Below are 16,629 nucleotides of genomic sequence, written 5' to 3'. Positions count from 1 at the left end.
GTGGGAACTGTCCAAACGGGTGGGTAAGGGGAATGCCGAGGGCTGGGGCAGGCTTGGTGCCACTTAGACGCCAAGGCCCATGTGAGGGTAGAGGAGGCATCTCTGGGGTCTGGGCACCTGTTATTGGAGTCCCTTCTCCCCACTTCCCAGCAGCCGCCTCCTCAGTGGGTGCCCCTCTGGCCTGGCTCAGGACATTGCAAAGGAAGGATCAGTGCAAATTAGCACCTGACCGTGTGAGCACATGTGTGTGTGTGATGGAGGGAGCGAGATGATTGTGTTTGAGGTTGTGTCTGGTTGGATGTTGGCCCCTTAACAGAAGCAAAGAAGTTTGGAGGAGGAAGTCATTTAGCAGAAAAGGTGAGAAAGCCATTGTGCCCTTGTCACCTTTGACATGTCCCAGAGCAAACCTGAAAACAATTTGGGATGTACCTCACATACAGGTGGGGACAGGGGGAGGAGCAAGGACTTGGAATCCTTTCCACAGACTGGGAGTGGAGACCATGGGGCTGCCGAGATTTAAATGGGGAAGACGAATATTAGTGACTCTGGTCCTTAGCCAGTGTGAGACCCTAACTAACCCCTCCACCCACCAGCCCCCTGCATGACCACCCGGTGTGCTTTTCCTCATGTCAATATCATCGATATCATTTGGGGCAGGACAGGTACACATGATCCCCACCTGGCAGTGCTGTTTAAAATGGGCCGTGTAGAAGGCAGGGACTGTGTCTTGCGCATCGTGCTTACAAAGATTGGCTACAGGAACGGCTTCTTGAGAAGGGCCTGATGAAATGCTTTGTAATGCGAAGCACTACAGACTTTCAGAGTAAGAGGTGGTGTTATTAAGAAGGATCGGATACATTCACCGGCCAATGAGCTATAGGCCATGATTAAGGAAACTGAGGCAAGTTTGAGATCTTGCCTTAATGGCTCAGATTAGCTTTCCTCTTTTTTTTTTTTTGAGACAGAGTCTTGCTCTTTCTCCCAGGCTGGAGTACAATGGCGCGATCTCGGCTCACTGCAACCTCCACCTTCCAGGTTCAAGCGGTTCTCCTGCCTCAGCCTCCTGAGTAGTTGGGATTACAGGCACCCGCCACCATGCCCAGCTAATTTTTGTATTTTGGTGTAGAGACAGGGTTTCACCAGGATGACCAGGCTGGTCTCAAACTCCTGAGCTCAAGTGATCCACTTGCCTTGGCCTCCCAGATTATCTTTTCACATAGGATTTTTCTCCCCTGTTTTCCTCCAGCAATTTGATAATAGCACTAATGATCCTGTTACTTTTGTCATTAAAGTTGCATTTATAAAGGATTTCATCCTTTTTTCCTTTTTGGACTCTAAAATGTATGCATTGAGCTGGACTGAAATATGCAAGTGCAGTTCCCAGAGCGGTTTGCTCAGGGAAAGTTGTGCTGTAGCCCTCAACTCCAGTAGAACTTCTAAGACTCTCTCTCACTTGGTTTTTTGTCCCATTTCCCATCCAGATTTGGAACTTGGCTTCAAACAAACTCACATTTCTGAACTCATATAAAATGAAGATGTCGGTGATCCTGGGAATTGTCCAGATGGTTTTCGGTGTCATCCTCAGCCTTTTCAATCACATGTAAGTTTCCTGATGCACTCTCTGCCTGCTCTGTCTGATCACACTGATGATGAATGGTGACAGAGCCACTGGTTTGGGACCTGCATCTCTCTGTGCAAGTTTTCTTCCTATGAGGGGTACTTCCCTGGGCATCTGGGCTTGAGCCAAGACAAGCTGGTTGGCTGGAAATGGCAGCACCTCCGTTTCTCCTGAGCAGAGTCTCTCCAAGGTAAGTGCTCCTCTGGCCCCAGAAATATTTGAGGGTTCAAAAAAAGACTGGAGGCCAGGTGCGGTGTCTCACACCTGTAATCCCAGCACTTTGGAAGGCCGACAGGTGGATTACCTGAGGTCAGGAGTTCAAGACCAGCCTGGCCAACATGGTGAAAGCCTGTCTCTACTAAAAATACAAAAATTAGCCAGGCATGGTGTCAGGCACCTGTAATCCCAGCTACTTAGGAGGCTGGGGCAGGGGAATCCCTTGGATCTGGAGGCAGAGGTTGCAGTGAGCCAAGATTGTATCACTGCACTCCAGCCTGGGTGACAGAGTAAGACTCCATCTCAAAAAAAAAAAAAAAAAAAAGAAACCATTCTTAACTTCCAGGCTGTACAGAATCAGATGATAGTCTCCACTGGCCTGTGGGCCACACTTTGCAGACCCCTATCTTAGAGCATTCTTAGGAAAAAGCTTCCAAGTCCCCATTATATATCCTCTTGCCTTTAAATGTGCAACTGTGAGCTAGGTCTACATGCGAAGCTGTGGTCAGATCACCACCCTCTCTGTGTGGGCATGACCTTTGCTTTAGATGTTACTTCTAGACCGTGGTTCTCTCTGACTCTTTTGTGCAAAAGCACTTTCCAGTATTTCCTTTTAATTTTCTTTTCTATGCATCCATACAGGATTGCTGTTTGCTGGGGGGTGTGGGGTGCCGTTGTTTGCCAGTAGTGCAAAAAAAAAGATAGAACATTTTATGCTTTTGTGCTTTGAGAGAATAATTAAGTCCTAATGTTCCCTTGATGTTCTATCTTGTGTATGTGTGTGTTTTCCACCCCCAGATACTTCAGAAGAACTCTCAACATCATTCTGCAATTTATCCCTGAGATGATTTTTATCTTGTGTCTGTTTGGATACCTGGTTTTCATGATCATTTTCAAATGGTGCTACTTTGACGTCCATGTGTCTCAGCACGCCCCCAGCATCCTCATCCACTTCATCAACATGTTTCTGTTTAACTACAGTGACTCTTCCAACGCACCCCTCTACAAACATCAGGTATTTCTGCTTTTTTTTATTCTTCTTTTACTTACTTGATTATGTCAAATTTCGCTCCTACTCTTTTTTTTTTTTTTTGAGATGGAGTCTTGCTCTGTCACCCAGGCTGGAGTGCAGTGGCGCAATCTTGACTCACTACAACCTCCACCTCCTGGGTTAAAACGATTTTCCTGCCCCAGCCTCCTGAGTAACTGGGACTACAGGTGCACGCCACCATGTCTGGCTAATTTTTGTATTTTTAGTAGAGACAGGTTTTCACCATGTTGGCCAGGCTGCTCTTGAACTCCTGACTTCAAGCGATCCACCTGCCTTGGCCTCGCAAAATGCTGGGATTACAGATGTGAGCCACCACACCTGGCCTCTCTCCTACTCTTGAGTGTTGCAAAGAGTAGTTATTTGTAAAACTGAGCCATCTTGGCATCCAGTGGAGGGTGTTACATCCTTTACATTTCAAAAGGGTCTTATTAAATGAAGGTGCAAGCACTGAGGGCTATGGTGTGGCTCCAACCATTCTTATTGGGGTAATACATGAGAGGGATAATTGCAGACGGATTGAAGATTGTCTTGTACGTTGGCTATGAAGAAAGAAAAAAAATAACCCTTCAAATTGATAGGCTTGCAACTGTAGAATGTTCTATATGGCACATTAATATTTAATAATCTTTTATTCAAAGAGTAAACTCTAGCTAAATTAACAAGAATAATAATTGAAATAGAATCAAGAAGAGAAAGCCCTGTATTCACATGGGTAGACTGTTTCTGGAAAACCACAAATCAAACTCATGCTCTTCTGTGAGCTTCCAAAGCTGGTGGGAGCTGCTGTTTTTCATTTTTTGCTCCTTTTCCAGAGACAGTTCATCCCAACAGTTGCACTTTATTGCCACTCTGATTTCTTCCATTTCTCTTAGCCTCATTATCAACTTAATATTTTATTTTATTTTATTTTTGGAGATGGAGTCCCACTCTATCACCCAGGCTGGAGTGCAGTGGCACCATCTTCGCTCACTGTGACCTCCGCCTCCTGGGTTCAAGTGATTCTCCTGCCTCAGCCTCCCAAGTAGCTGGGATTACAGGCACCTGCCACCAGGCCTGGCTAATTTTTGCATTTTTAGTAGAGATGGGGTTTCACCATATTGGTCAGGCTGGTCGTGAACTCCTGACCACAGGTAATCCATCCACCTCGGCCTCCCAAAGTTCTGGGATTACAGGTGTGAGCCACCACGCCTGGCCAATATTTTATTTTTAAAAGGTATACAAATCCTATTGGAGCTGGATATAAAAATAACTCAGTGAGTAATTCTTTGATAACACAAATAACAGTAGCTTTTTCCCCTTGGCCTCTCCCAGTGATTAACCTGATCATATTATCTGAGGGTAGATTTTTACTAAAAAAGACCCATTTCTATAGGTCCTGATTCCTCTAGATGAAGCCCTGTGACTAGTTCCACAAGGCCAGCTGCCCTTCAGTGCAAAGGTTGTCCGTCGGCGATTGCGCCCATCAGATGTCGTAGTTAATGTCATGCTTCTACAGCCACGCCCCTTCTCATGAGTTCAATTCCTAGTTGTGTTCTCTTTCCCTACCCAAGCGTCAATAAGAAAAAGAAAAGGCTGGGCGTAGTGGCTCGCGCCTGTAATCCCAACACTTCGGGAGGCCAAGTCAGGCAGATCACCTGAGGTTAGGAGTTCGAGACCAGACTGCCCAACATGGTGAAACCCCATCTCTACTAAAAATACAAAAAATTAGCCGGGCATGGTGGCACATGCCTATAATCCCAGCTACTCAGGAGGCTGAGGCAGGAGAATCACTTGAACCCAGGAGGTGGAGGTTGCAATGAGCTGAGATCGTGCCACTGCACTCCAGCCTGGGCAACAAGAGCGAAACTCTGTCCCCCCACCCTCAAAAAAAAAAAAAAAGAAGAAAAAATGCCTTGTAATCAGGTTTTCATAAGGAGTGAGTGTAGATAAGAATCAGAAGAAACAGGCACATTACCATTGGGCACCATTTTGTTATCATAGATGGTAACTGTGATGAGCCATCCCCAGAATGTTGACATGAACTGAATGTATTTTGAAGGTTCATTTACTCAGTGCTGGATCTAAGCAAACATTTATTTGGATTTCCCAAATAATTCTTTTCTTTTAAGGCAGAGAACTCAGATTCACCAAAATAGTTCGTGTGCTAACTGCTTTCATTAAGACTGAAGTCCTGGTCGGGCGCGGTGGCTCACGCTTGTAATCCCAGCACTTTGGGAGGCCGAGGTGGGCCGATCACGAGGTCAGGAGATCGAGACCACAGTGAAACCCCGTCTCTACTAAAAATACAAAAAATTAGCTGGGCGTGGTGGCGGGCACGCTACTCGGAGAGACTGAGGCAGAAGAATGGCGTGAACCCAGGAGGCGGAGCTTGCAGTGAGCTGAGATCATGCCACTGCACTCCAGCCTGGGCGACAGAGCAAGACTCTGTCTCAAAAAAAAAAAAAGACTGAAGTCCTCACTTTGGAATATGCACTGAGTGTTGCACAGTGAATGCATGGCTTATCCAAATTTTTTTCCATTCAAAATCATTATTTGGAGTTGGTTTGTTTCCCCACACCCTAGTATGAAGATTAATTGTCTTGATACAGTTTGAAGTTTTCATAACCTAATTTTGGGGTTATGCAGCTGGGAGAGGCAATAGAAGTTAATAAAGTCCCTTCCCAACGTTGTCCTGGCTGTCTTTGAATATCAGAGGATAGCTACACACACACACACACACACACACACACATACATCCCGTTGCTTTGCACGTCATCGGGGGAAAATTCTGTTGCATAAAAATGGGCAAAGGGCCATGAGACAGCATTGTGTGCAGGTACCAGGATGGATAAGTTCAGCCTGGGTTCACATGGTCTCCCTCTTTTGGGCATTTAAAAGTAGAGTGAGGCCAGGTGCAGAGGCCCATGCCTGTAACCCCAGCACTTTGGGAGGCCAAGGCGGGCGGATCACGAGATCAGGAGATGGAGACCATCCTGGCTAACACGGTGAAACCCCGTCTCTACTAAAAATACAAAAAATTAGCCGGGTGTGGTGGCACGTGCCGGTTGTCCCAGCTACTTGGGAGGCTGAGGCAGGCAAATCGCTTGAACCTAGGAGGCAGAGGTTGCAGTGAGCCGAGATGGCACCACTGCACTCCAGCCTAGGCAACAGAGCAAGACTGCATCTCAAAAAAAAAAAGTGGAGTGAGGATGGAAGATGGAACAGATAAAGTGTTCCCTCTATTATCAGGGTGAATCTTGTTACAATTGAGATAATAAATTGTCTCCTGGCATTTACTGCAACCTTGGGCAGAATGCTTGGAGAAACGTGAAGGCTCAAGAAATGTTTTTCTGTTTCCTTCGAGCACCGTGCTCTCAATCCTTCTCAGCAGCCCTGACCGAGCCTTCTGAGGCTGGCTGGTTCTTTTGACCATAGCAGCTATGAGTCACTCCTCTAAACTGGTCACTGGGGTGTGTATAAGAAAGGAGGCAGGGGTGTAAGGATGTGAAAGGTGATCTGGAGCAGGAATATAACAGGGACTCCTCCAGGGTTTCAGCAGAGGCCTGAAGACCGCAGCTGCCTCACTCCAAAGGGAAGGCGAGAGAGACTGAGAGTGAGTTCAAAGTGGGTAACCCAGAGCCTGTTGAGTAACTCGCCCACATTGAAGGGATGAAAGTCAGGTAGCGATGGTGAGGAACTTCTTTTTTCTTTTTTAAGAGATAGGAGCAAGAGAGCTCAGATAATTATCTAGGACTCAAAATATAAAATTACCGGTTGAATACTGTTTGTGACTTAAACTGACCCAAGGACTTTAGAGTACCACCGAGTGACTGGTAAAGTCATGAGGCCTGCCATAGTTTTCATCCAGACCCAGGTGAAAACGACCCCCATGGGACAGAGTTGAAGACAAGGCGTGCCTTTATAATGTTTCATGCGTACTTCTTGTTTAAAAGATTGGTTACATATGGTACAAGGGGCTACTCAGAATAAGGAATACAGAGAGTTTCCAGTGTCTACCCTGTGTCGAACATTTGGAAACACTGGACAGATATTTCTCTATCTGCAAGGGGAATATTCCAGATGTGAAGGTGAATGGATTCATTGAAATGCTTTAGATCTCTCAAAATAAAGTGCTAGTGAAGTGGCCCATAGTGGTCATTTTCATCACGTAAAGTGTGCTGTTCTGTCATGTGAAAATGTTGAGATCTCGCCATTTTGGTCTTGCAGCAAGAAGTCCAAAGTTTCTTTGTGGTTATGGCTTTGATCTCTGTGCCGTGGATGCTTCTGATTAAGCCGTTTATTCTTAGAGCCAGTCATCGGAAATCCCAGGTAAGGGCTGTTTGTTTCAGTTCACCCTACTTTGCATAGGAATGTGGGTTTCTGGAAAGATAAATCTTGGGTTTAGAGAGAATTGTCCTGGGCTGCCAGGGCTGGAAGAATGGTGTTGAGGAACTGACCTGCCCTGAGTATGTTTCGTTCTATGGAGCTAGACTTTTCCACTGGGCCATCTTATTTCTAGCAAGACACTCTATTAAGGGCAAGCACGTTTAAACCTTATGTCTTGGCCGGGCGCAGTGGCCCACGCCTGTAATCCTAGCACTTTGGGAGGCCGAGGCAAGTGGATCACCTGAGGTCGGGAGTTTGAGACCAGCCTGGCTAACATGGTGAAACCCCATCTCTACTAAAAACACCAAAATTAGCCAGGCATGGTGATGGGTACCTGTAATCCCAACTACTTGGGAGGCTGAGGCAGGAGAATCACTTGAACCCAGGGTGGTGGGGGAGATTGTGGTGAGCCGAGATCACACTACTTCACTCTAGCCTGGGCGAAAGGGCGAAACACCATCTCAAAAATAAAATAAAATAAAATAAACCTTATGTCTGGCATACTTTGTTCAGGGTGTATGTGTGCTGAGTCTCATGGTAGTTAATGATTTATAAGGGTCTGAATGTGATTGTTTTATTAGTTATAAATAATATTTTATTATAATTTTACTTTTAAAACAAATATTAAAAGCTGTTTTTCATTAATATTCTAAAGTTGTGAGACTTTACTGTATCATGTTACAGATTGTGTCAGGGAATTAGAAGAGTAAACAAATTCAATTAGGTCAGTTTTTGTTTGTTTGTGATTTTTCCCCTGTTGCCAAATACCAGGTTCAGCCCACTTTCTCTTTTTGTCTAAACTGCCCCTGAGCCTTAGATGTACTCAGCGGGTGAAGCAGAGGTTAATATCAGCCTGAACCAAATAGGATTTAGGAAGATTAACCTTCCAGAGGACGTCAGCATCTAGCTCTGACACACAGACGGTTTGAGATGGTCGTTCTCTGCTTTCCTCTATTAGTGAAAAAGATTAAGCGGAATGTGCTGAGACCGTGTATGTTTTAAATGGTTGTAGATGTGTTCAGATTAAATTCTATTTTTCTAAGATCTTTGTTGGATATTGACCTGGATAGACAGCACAGTCAGGGACCTAGACATGACAAGACTTGAGTTCAGGAAGTTTGTCCCTATGTGATGCTCTGTTTCTCTGTCACCTGCCTCTCCTCCCACTGTCTCCTTATTTTCTGCCAGTCTGAACTCGTTCCAAAGCTTAGCTGAAATGGAATCTATATGAGGTATTCATAAAGAGGAAGACAAAGCAAGGAAGACTTGGTTATTGTTTGGTTAACTGGTGGGAGAGCAAGGTGGTTGAGGGTTGTTGAGGTGGGTGCTTGTCCAGACAGGTGACCAGGTATTTCAAAGAGGGTGGCAAATACCTGTTTGGAGAAGTAGATGCAAGTTTTTTTTGTTTCGTTTTTTTCTAGAGACAAGGTCTCTCTCTGTCTCTGAGGCCAGAGTGCAGTGGCTATTCACCGGCACAATCATAGCTCACTGCAGCCTCTGACTCCTGGGCTCAAGCCATCCTCCTGCCTCAGCCTCCCAAGTAACAGGCATGCCCCCCTGCCTGGCTCAGCTTTTTTTTTTTTTTTTTTTTTTTTTTTTGAGATAAGATCTCACTATGCTGCCCAGGCTGCTCTCAAACTCATGGCCTCAAGTGATTTTAATTTTTTTTTCTAGGAACTAAATCTGTCCATAAGCCAAGAGCCAGGTTACTGCAGGCTCTCCTGAGTTCCAGGACTGTAAAATAATAGCTTGTCTTGCTCTTTGTACCACACAAGCTCTTTAAATAGTTGCTGATCTCAAAGTGGTAGATTTCTCCTTTGGCCGCCATATGACTCAAATAGAGGGAAGGAGGGAGAGAGGGTTTTCCTAGTCTGCCTTCATGGATGATAGCTCTGAAACTGACGGTAATGGGAGCTCCTGAAGACAGTGTGGAGGCCTGTTCCCTTGGCCCTTGGGATGCACTGCTGTCGGTTGTTTCCTCAGGCGGCTGCTTAGGGTCCTTTTCGTATTGGAAACATTACCACCTCCATTCAAGAGATGGTCCTATAATGGCATTATTTGCCCCTTCTCCACCTCTCCTTCATGAAATCCTACAGACCTAATACATAAACAATTTGTTCTGATGGACTTCAGGTGGTATGAACAGGAGTCCTGTCTATTAGCCTCTTCTACAACCTGGGTCCCTGCAGAATGTGGCCTAGGAACCTCTCCACTAGAGGGCTGCCTGTGGCGTGGCCCTGGTGACATGCCCCGTGGGCAGCCAGTGAGTACACATCTCCTTCTGAGAGCCCTTGGGGCCAGCCACCAGGCCCCCCATGTTCTGTTTCCCCTTCTGACTTGCTGCTATGAACCCAGGTCCCCCCATACTCCCACATCTCAGGTCACAGTGAAATAACTGTGTGTTTCTATTTAAAATCTTCAGCCGGGTGTGGTGGCTTACACCTGTAATTCCAGCACTTTGGGAGGCCGAGGCGGGTGGATCACGAGGTCAGGAGATCAAGACCATCCTGGCTAACACGGTGAAACCCCATCTCTACTAAAAATACACAAAATTAGCCGGGCATGGTGGCAGGCGCCTGTAGTCCCAGCGACTCAGGAGGCTGAGGCAGGAGAATGGCATGAGCCCGGGAGGCGGAGCTTGCAGTGAGCCAAAATTGCGCCACTGCACTCCAGCCCAGGTGACAGAACGAGAATCTGTCTCAAAAAAAAAAAAAAAAAAACTTCATTTCAACATGTGCGTTTTTTTATGGTAAATGTTATTGAAACATATAACTTACAGACAAGTGCAGGAATAATGAGGCACCAATCCATGAAGTATCACAGCATGAACACATTCGTGTCACCAGCACTGAAATCGAGAAATGGGTCATCCTTAGAACCTGAGAGTCCTGACCGGGCACAGTGGCTCATGCCTGTAATCCCAGCACTCTGGGAGGCCGAGGCAGGTGGATTGCCTGAGGTCAGGAGTTCGAGACCAGCCTGGCCAACATGGTGAAACCCCGTCTCTACTAAAAATACAAAAATTAGCCGGCGTGGTGGTGAGTGCCTTATAATCCCAGCTACTCGGAAGGCTGAAGCAGGAGAATCGCTTGAACCTGAGAGGTGGAGATAGCAGTGAGCTGAGATCACTGACATTGCACTCCAGCCTGGGCGACAAAAGCCAGACTCCATCTCAAAAAAAAAAAAAGTTTTTTGTGCCTTCTTCCTGTCACTCTTACCCCAAGAGCAAATATTGTGCTGACCTCCAGGACTGTCCGTTCGTTTTGCCTATTCTTGAACTGTATTTAAATGAAATCATCCAGAATGTCTTCTCTGGGATCTGTCTTCTCTCATCCAACATTGCAGTGTTAGTAATTACAAATGGTGATACTATAAACATCCTTGTATATATCTTTTGGCACATGAGTTTTAATTTTTATTTATTTTATATATGTATTTTTAGATAGGGTCTTGCTCTGTTGCCCAGATTGGAGTGCAGTGGTGGGATCATAGCTGACTCACCTCCTGGGCTCAGGCAATCCTCCCACCTCAGCCTCCTGAGTAGCTGGGACTGCAGGCCTGCACCACAATGCCCAGCTATTTTTTAGTTTTTTTGGTAGAGATGAGGTCTTGCTACGTTGCCCAGGCTGGTCTTGAACTCCTGAGATCAAGTGATTCTCCTGCCTTTGCCTCCCAAAGCGCTGGGATTGTAAGTGTGAGCCACTGTGCCCAGTCACATGTGTTTTTAAAAAGTTGCCAGTAGCTAATTTACAATGATTGCTGTATGTTTTATTTCATACGCCACCCAGCTTAAGCATTGTGAGATTTTAGTAAGAGGGCTGCAAGTAAGTATATGGAAGGAGGATAGTCACTAGGATTCACAAGTCCAGTATCACACTTCTACAAAATTATTCATGTTCATTTTAACTAATTCAAGAATAATGAGCAGAAAAGGGTAGAGTTTAGGGTTGGAAATGGAGAAACCATAATATATCTCTCCTTTGATATTTTCTTCTATAAGTTGAAGGAGAGAGAAAATAGGATTTCGAGGTGACAAATATAAAGTTAACTTGAGCCACGTCCCTCCCCATGGGATAGAGAACCACAAGGTCTTGGGGAAAGGTTAACCTAGAAGCTGGCTCTCGGCACCAGGCACCCTGGACTCTTGTCTAGATGGACCTGAGCCCACTTCTGGGTCCTACAGAGGCCTTGTTCCTCAGTCTCCTGAGGGCAGACCAGGCCACTGGCATGGACACCACGAGTCCCTGGGTGGCCAAGGGGCAGCTGTCTGTAGGGAATGTGAGCAGAACTTAGACATTTTGGGTCAGGGTGTCTGTGTGCACATACAAGGCCCTCATGATATAGGATGAAGCCAAAGGTGAAAAAAAGAGGGCTCCCTGGTCCAGGGCCAGCTCCCATGCTGCCATGGCATGGCGTGAATTCTGAATTTCAACACAGCCTTCCCAGTTTTTACAAAGATTTATTTTTTAAGCTAGAACCCCTACACACATACTTTTTTTTTTTTTTTTTTTTTTTTTTTTGAGGCAGAGTCTTGCTTGGTCACCCAGGCTGGAGTGCAGTGGCGCAAACACTGCTCACTTCAGCCTCAACATCCCAGGCTCAAGAGATCCTCCTGTCCTAGCCTCCTATGTAGTTGGGACAGGTGCTCCCTCAGCCAGGCTAAATTTTTTTTTTTTTTTTGAGAGATGGGATCTCACTTTGTTGCTCAGGCTGATCTTGAACTCCTAGGCTCAAACATGGAACATATTTTATTTAGGAATTTGTTGGCTTGATGTATAACTTTTAAATATTTCAACATATGGCATGTGAACTATCGTCTTTGCTCTTGCCTAGAGCCCTGCAAATGTTAAGTGCAGACCTGCTAAAGAAAGGAGGGCCCTGGCTGGGTGTGGTGGCTCACGCCTGTAATCCTAGCACTTTGGGAGGCCGAGGCAGGTGGATCACCTGAGGTCAGGAGTTCGAGATCAGCCTGGCCAACATGGAGAAACCCCGTCTCTATTAAAAATACAAAAATTAGCTGAGTGTGGTGGTGGGTGCTTATAATCCCGGGTACTCAGAAGAGCTGAGGCTGGAGAATCTCTTGAACTGGGGGGACAGAGGTTGCAGTGAACCGAGATTGTACCACTTCACTCCAGCGTGGGCGAAGGAGCAAAATTCCTTCTGAAAAAAAATAAAAAGAAAGAAAGAAGGGTCCAGATACGTTGATGCCTAATTTACAATACCCCTCCCGTGAAATCATTCTAGAAAAACTTTGGACATGGGACATTAAGCTTCATGGTGACTTGAAAGAAATATACCATTCACACTTAGGGGTAAAACCAGACCAAGTTGAATGGTGACTACGCCTAGATTTTTTTTTCCTTGAATTTTTCCTAAGCTATTTTTATAGTTAATTTCACAAGGCTACATGGAAGGTACGACTGATGATTTATGACCATGTGTATTTCTTTTAACAATGGAAAGGTACTTTTGTACTTGCATTGCTTTACTGTCAAGACTATAATTTGGCACATTCTGGAGCATTGTGGTGAAAAAGCATATGCACTGGAGTCAGGCAGCTGGGTTTGAATCATGGCTCTGCCACTTACCAGCCTTGCCAGCTGTATGATCTTGGGCACATATCTTTCTTTCTTTTTTTTTTTTTTGAGACAGAGTCTCACTCTGTCCCCCAGGCTGGAGTGCAGTGGCACAATCTTGGCTCACTGCAGACTCCGCCTCCCAGGTTCAAGCGATTCTCCTTCCTCAGCCTCCCGAGTAGCTGGGATTACAGGCATGTGCTACCATGCCCGACTAATTTTTGTATTTTTATGGAGATGGAATCTTGCTATGTTGCCCAGGCTGGTCTTGAACTCTTGGCCTCAGGCAATGCTCTCAACTTGGCCTCCCACAGCACTGGGATTATAGGCATGAGCCACTGTGCCTGGCCTTTAATTTTTTTTTTCTTTTTTTGAGATGGAGTCTCGCTCTGTCGCCCAGGCTGGAGTGCAGTGGCGTGATCTTGGCTCACTGCAGCCTCCACCTCCTGAGTTCCAGTGATTCTCCTGCCTCAGCCTCCTGGGTAGCTGGGATTACAGGTGTGCACCACCACACCCAGCTATTTTTTGTATTTTTAGTAGAGACGGTGTTTCACTATGTTGGCCAGGCTGGTCTCAAACTCCTGACCCCAGGTGATCTACCCACCTCAGCCTCCCAAATTGCTAGGATTACAGGCATGAGCCACGGTGCCTGGCCTAATTTTTGTATTTTTAGTAGAGATGGGTTTTCCCCATGTTGGCCACGCTGGTCTTGGACTCCTGACCTTAAGTGATCTGCCAGCCTCTGTCTCCCAAAGTGCTGGGATTACAGGCATGAGTCACCACACCCAGCCGGGCACATTTCTTTTCTTATTTTTATTTTATTTTATTTATTATTTTTTTTTGAGACGGAGTCTCTCTTTGTTGCCCAGGCTAGAGTGTAGTGGCATGATGCCGCTCACTGCAAGCTGTGCCTCCCGGGCACATTTCTTAACCTTTCTGTACTGCAGCTTACTTCTCTAGAAAATAGGGTGATAATTGTGCTTATATAAAATGGTTGTTGTGAGGGCTTAATGAGATAGTGTAGTGTTTAGAACAGTGTCTCGTACCTAGGTAGTATTTGAGGAGAGCCTTTATTTATATTTATATGTGTTAGAATTCTTAGGGTGAGTTGAGCGCATTCCTCATTTCCCTGCTTGTTGTCAGCTGCAGGCATCCAGGATCCAAGAAGATGCCACTGAGAACATTGAAGGTGACAGCTCCAGCCCTTCCAGCAGTTCTGGCCAGAGGACTTCTGCAGATACCCACGGGGCTCTGGATGACCATGGAGAAGAGGTATCTGGGACGAGAGCCCCTGAGGAAGACTCCTTAGTTTATACAGATTCTAGAATGGACATAAGCAGTAGAGCTGGGCGGGTCTGGAGGGCCCCACGGGGCAGTAGCCCTGTCACTGCTGAGTCCTGGGAGGCTGTGAAGGTCTCAGGGAAGGGGACCTACTAGCTAGTCTAAGAGGATCAGAACAGCTATTTAGCAACCAATCTGGGCACATTTTAATATTTCTAGTCCAAGTACTGCTGCATCTGAATGTGTCAGGTGAATATCAGCCTCAGATCTAGTAACAAGAAGGTCCTGCATGTCACTGAGGCCTCCTTGGCTCAGCACCATGCCCCTATAATCTTTTTTGTTTGTTTTTGAGATAGAGTCTCACTCTGTTGCCCAGGCTGGAGTGAGCCAATTTCGGCTCACTGCAACCTCCGTATCCCAGGCTCAAGTGATTCTCCTGCCTCGGCCTCTCTAATAGCTGGGATTACAGGCACCCGCCACTGCACCCGGTTAATTTTTGTGTTTTTAGTAGAGATGGGGCTTCACCATATTGGCCAGGCTGATCTTGAACTCCTGACCTCAGGTGATCTGCCTGCCTCGGCCTCCCAGAGTGCTGGGATTACAGGCGTGAGCCACCGTGCCTGGCCCCCATGATCTCTTTATAATGTTATCTGCCTCTCATGTGAATTCATAAATTTTTTTGTTCCCTCATCCCTCCCTGCCCCTGCCTGTGCAAGGACAGCCACTGCCCCTCAGGAGCCCGTGCCACATCCTCCCAGATGAAAGCAGCTGTCTGTTCCATGTGTTCACTGAAGTCAGCCACATTTGTGAATCCCAGGCTAGAGGCTTTAACCGGAGCTCTGTTCTAATTTGGGAGTGGGAACTGGGTTTCCATGAGGGCCACAGATGCTATAAATGGCTCCATTTGTGGTGTTAATTGCTTATTTTAAAAAGTTTTCTCTTGATAGCCATGTGTGGTGGCTCATACCTGTAATCCCAGCACTTTGGTAGGCCAAGGCGGGCGGATCACTTGAGGTTAGGAGTTCAACACCAGCCTGGACAGTATGGTGAAACCCTGTCTCTACTAAAAATACAAAAATTAGCCAGGCATGGTGGTGGGCACATGTAATCCCAGCTACTGGGGAGGCTGAGGCAGGAGAATCACTTGAACCTGGGAGGCAGAGGTTGCAGTGAGATGAGATCGTGCCACTGCACTCCAGCCTGGGTGACAGAGCAAGACTCTGAAAAAAAAAAAAAATCTTGATTAATTAGAATTAATGAAAAATCTCAATCGCGAAAATTCTTTCCAAGAAAATTCCAGGTACAGAGTGATTCACAGTAGTGGCTGTTGACATTACCAAGTCTGTCAGACCTGCTGGAATGTTTTAGAATCCAACCCACGCATGTTCTGACTCCTCAAGTCCTGGCCTGTCCAGGGCAACCTCCCTCATCTCTTCTCCTCCTGCCCTCAATCTATATCCAGACAATTTCCACCTGCCACCTCCAACATGAACAGGCTGCCCTGGCTTGGGCAACTTTAGTCTCCATTCATGGACCTCTTTCCCCCAGGTCTAATCATGCATGGGTCTCCCGTCTCCAGGCAAATGTGTGCCTCCCCCTGTTTCTCTTCCAAGTTCCTTGCTTGCTTCTCTCCACGCTAGGGTTAGCCAAACTCAAGGTTAAGGGTGCAGTCCTTGACTGTCACATCTGCCCAAGACTGATCCCAGCCACAACTTTAGGGGTTCCCAGGGCCATTCTCACTTCAGGCAAGCTGACTATACATTCGCAGGACCCCTTAGGGTCCTTTGGGGCCAAAATGACTCACAGAACTCCGGAAAGTGCTATGCTGACAGTTTTTTTTTTTTTTTTTTTGAGACAAGAGTCTTGCCCTATTGCCCAGGCTGGAGTGCAATGGTGCGATCTCAGCTAACTGCAACCTTTGCCTCCCAGGTTCAAGCAATTCTCCCGCCTCAGCCTCCCGAGTAGCTGGGATTACGGGCTCCCACCACCATGCCCGGCTAATTTTTTTGTGTGTGTTTTTGTAGAGATGGGATTTCACCCTGTTGGCCAGGCTGGCTTTTAACTCCTGACCTCAGGTGATCTTCCCACCTTGGCCTCCCAAAGTGCTGAGATTACAGGCGTGAGCCACTGTGCCTGTCCACTTACAGCTTTTGTAGCAAAAGAATTTAAATGAGAAAGGCAGAGAGGATAGGGCAGTATCTGGGACAGTGAGTTCCAAATGAGGAGCTGTGTCCTTGGAGGCACATTACTGTCCCCACATTGATGTGTGGCAAGATGTGCAGAGAATCGCCAGCCCAGGCCGGTCACCCAAGCTTCAGAGTCCAAAGTTTTACTGGAGTTTCCTCATGCAGGCAGGACTGACTGATTGATTGACTGATGATTGATTGGTGGATGCAGCCCTAGCAGTTGCTGCACTGCGTCCCCAGTTCTCTCCCACCTTGCAGATAAGTCCCAACTCTCTAAGCATGTGGTTGGTCTTTCTGGTGTGGCCAGACCCCACTTCAACTATGAGGTGCCCAACT

The 16,629-nt window shown here is 46.5% G+C and overlaps 1 protein-coding gene across 5 annotated transcripts in view; it reads left to right on the top strand.

Moving 5' to 3' along the window:
- Positions 1 to 16,629, top strand: part of ATP6V0A4 (ATPase H+ transporting V0 subunit a4) — a 91,754-nt gene that overhangs the window by 61,607 nt on the left and 13,518 nt on the right. For 4 of the 5 annotated variants that reach the window (XM_054494693.1, XM_054494695.2, XM_054494694.1 and 1 more), the window contains 4 exons: positions 1,482 to 1,600; positions 2,633 to 2,849; positions 7,092 to 7,193; positions 13,970 to 14,098. In XM_054494693.1, the coding sequence (XP_054350668.1) occupies positions 1,482 to 1,600; positions 2,633 to 2,849; positions 7,092 to 7,193; positions 13,970 to 14,098 (567 nt within the window). The remainder of the gene's footprint in view (positions 1 to 1,481; positions 1,601 to 2,632; positions 2,850 to 7,091; positions 7,194 to 13,969; positions 14,099 to 16,629) is intronic. The other variant, XM_063667872.1, reaches the window with a different exon arrangement.

Source organism: Pongo pygmaeus, chromosome 6, assembly GCF_028885625.2.
Source record: "Pongo pygmaeus isolate AG05252 chromosome 6, NHGRI_mPonPyg2-v2.0_pri, whole genome shotgun sequence".
In the NCBI taxonomy this organism is placed as follows: Eukaryota; Metazoa; Chordata; class Mammalia; order Primates; family Hominidae; genus Pongo; species Pongo pygmaeus.
Note: the sequence above shows the minus strand (reverse complement) of the source record. Positions and strands in the feature narration are given on the sequence as shown.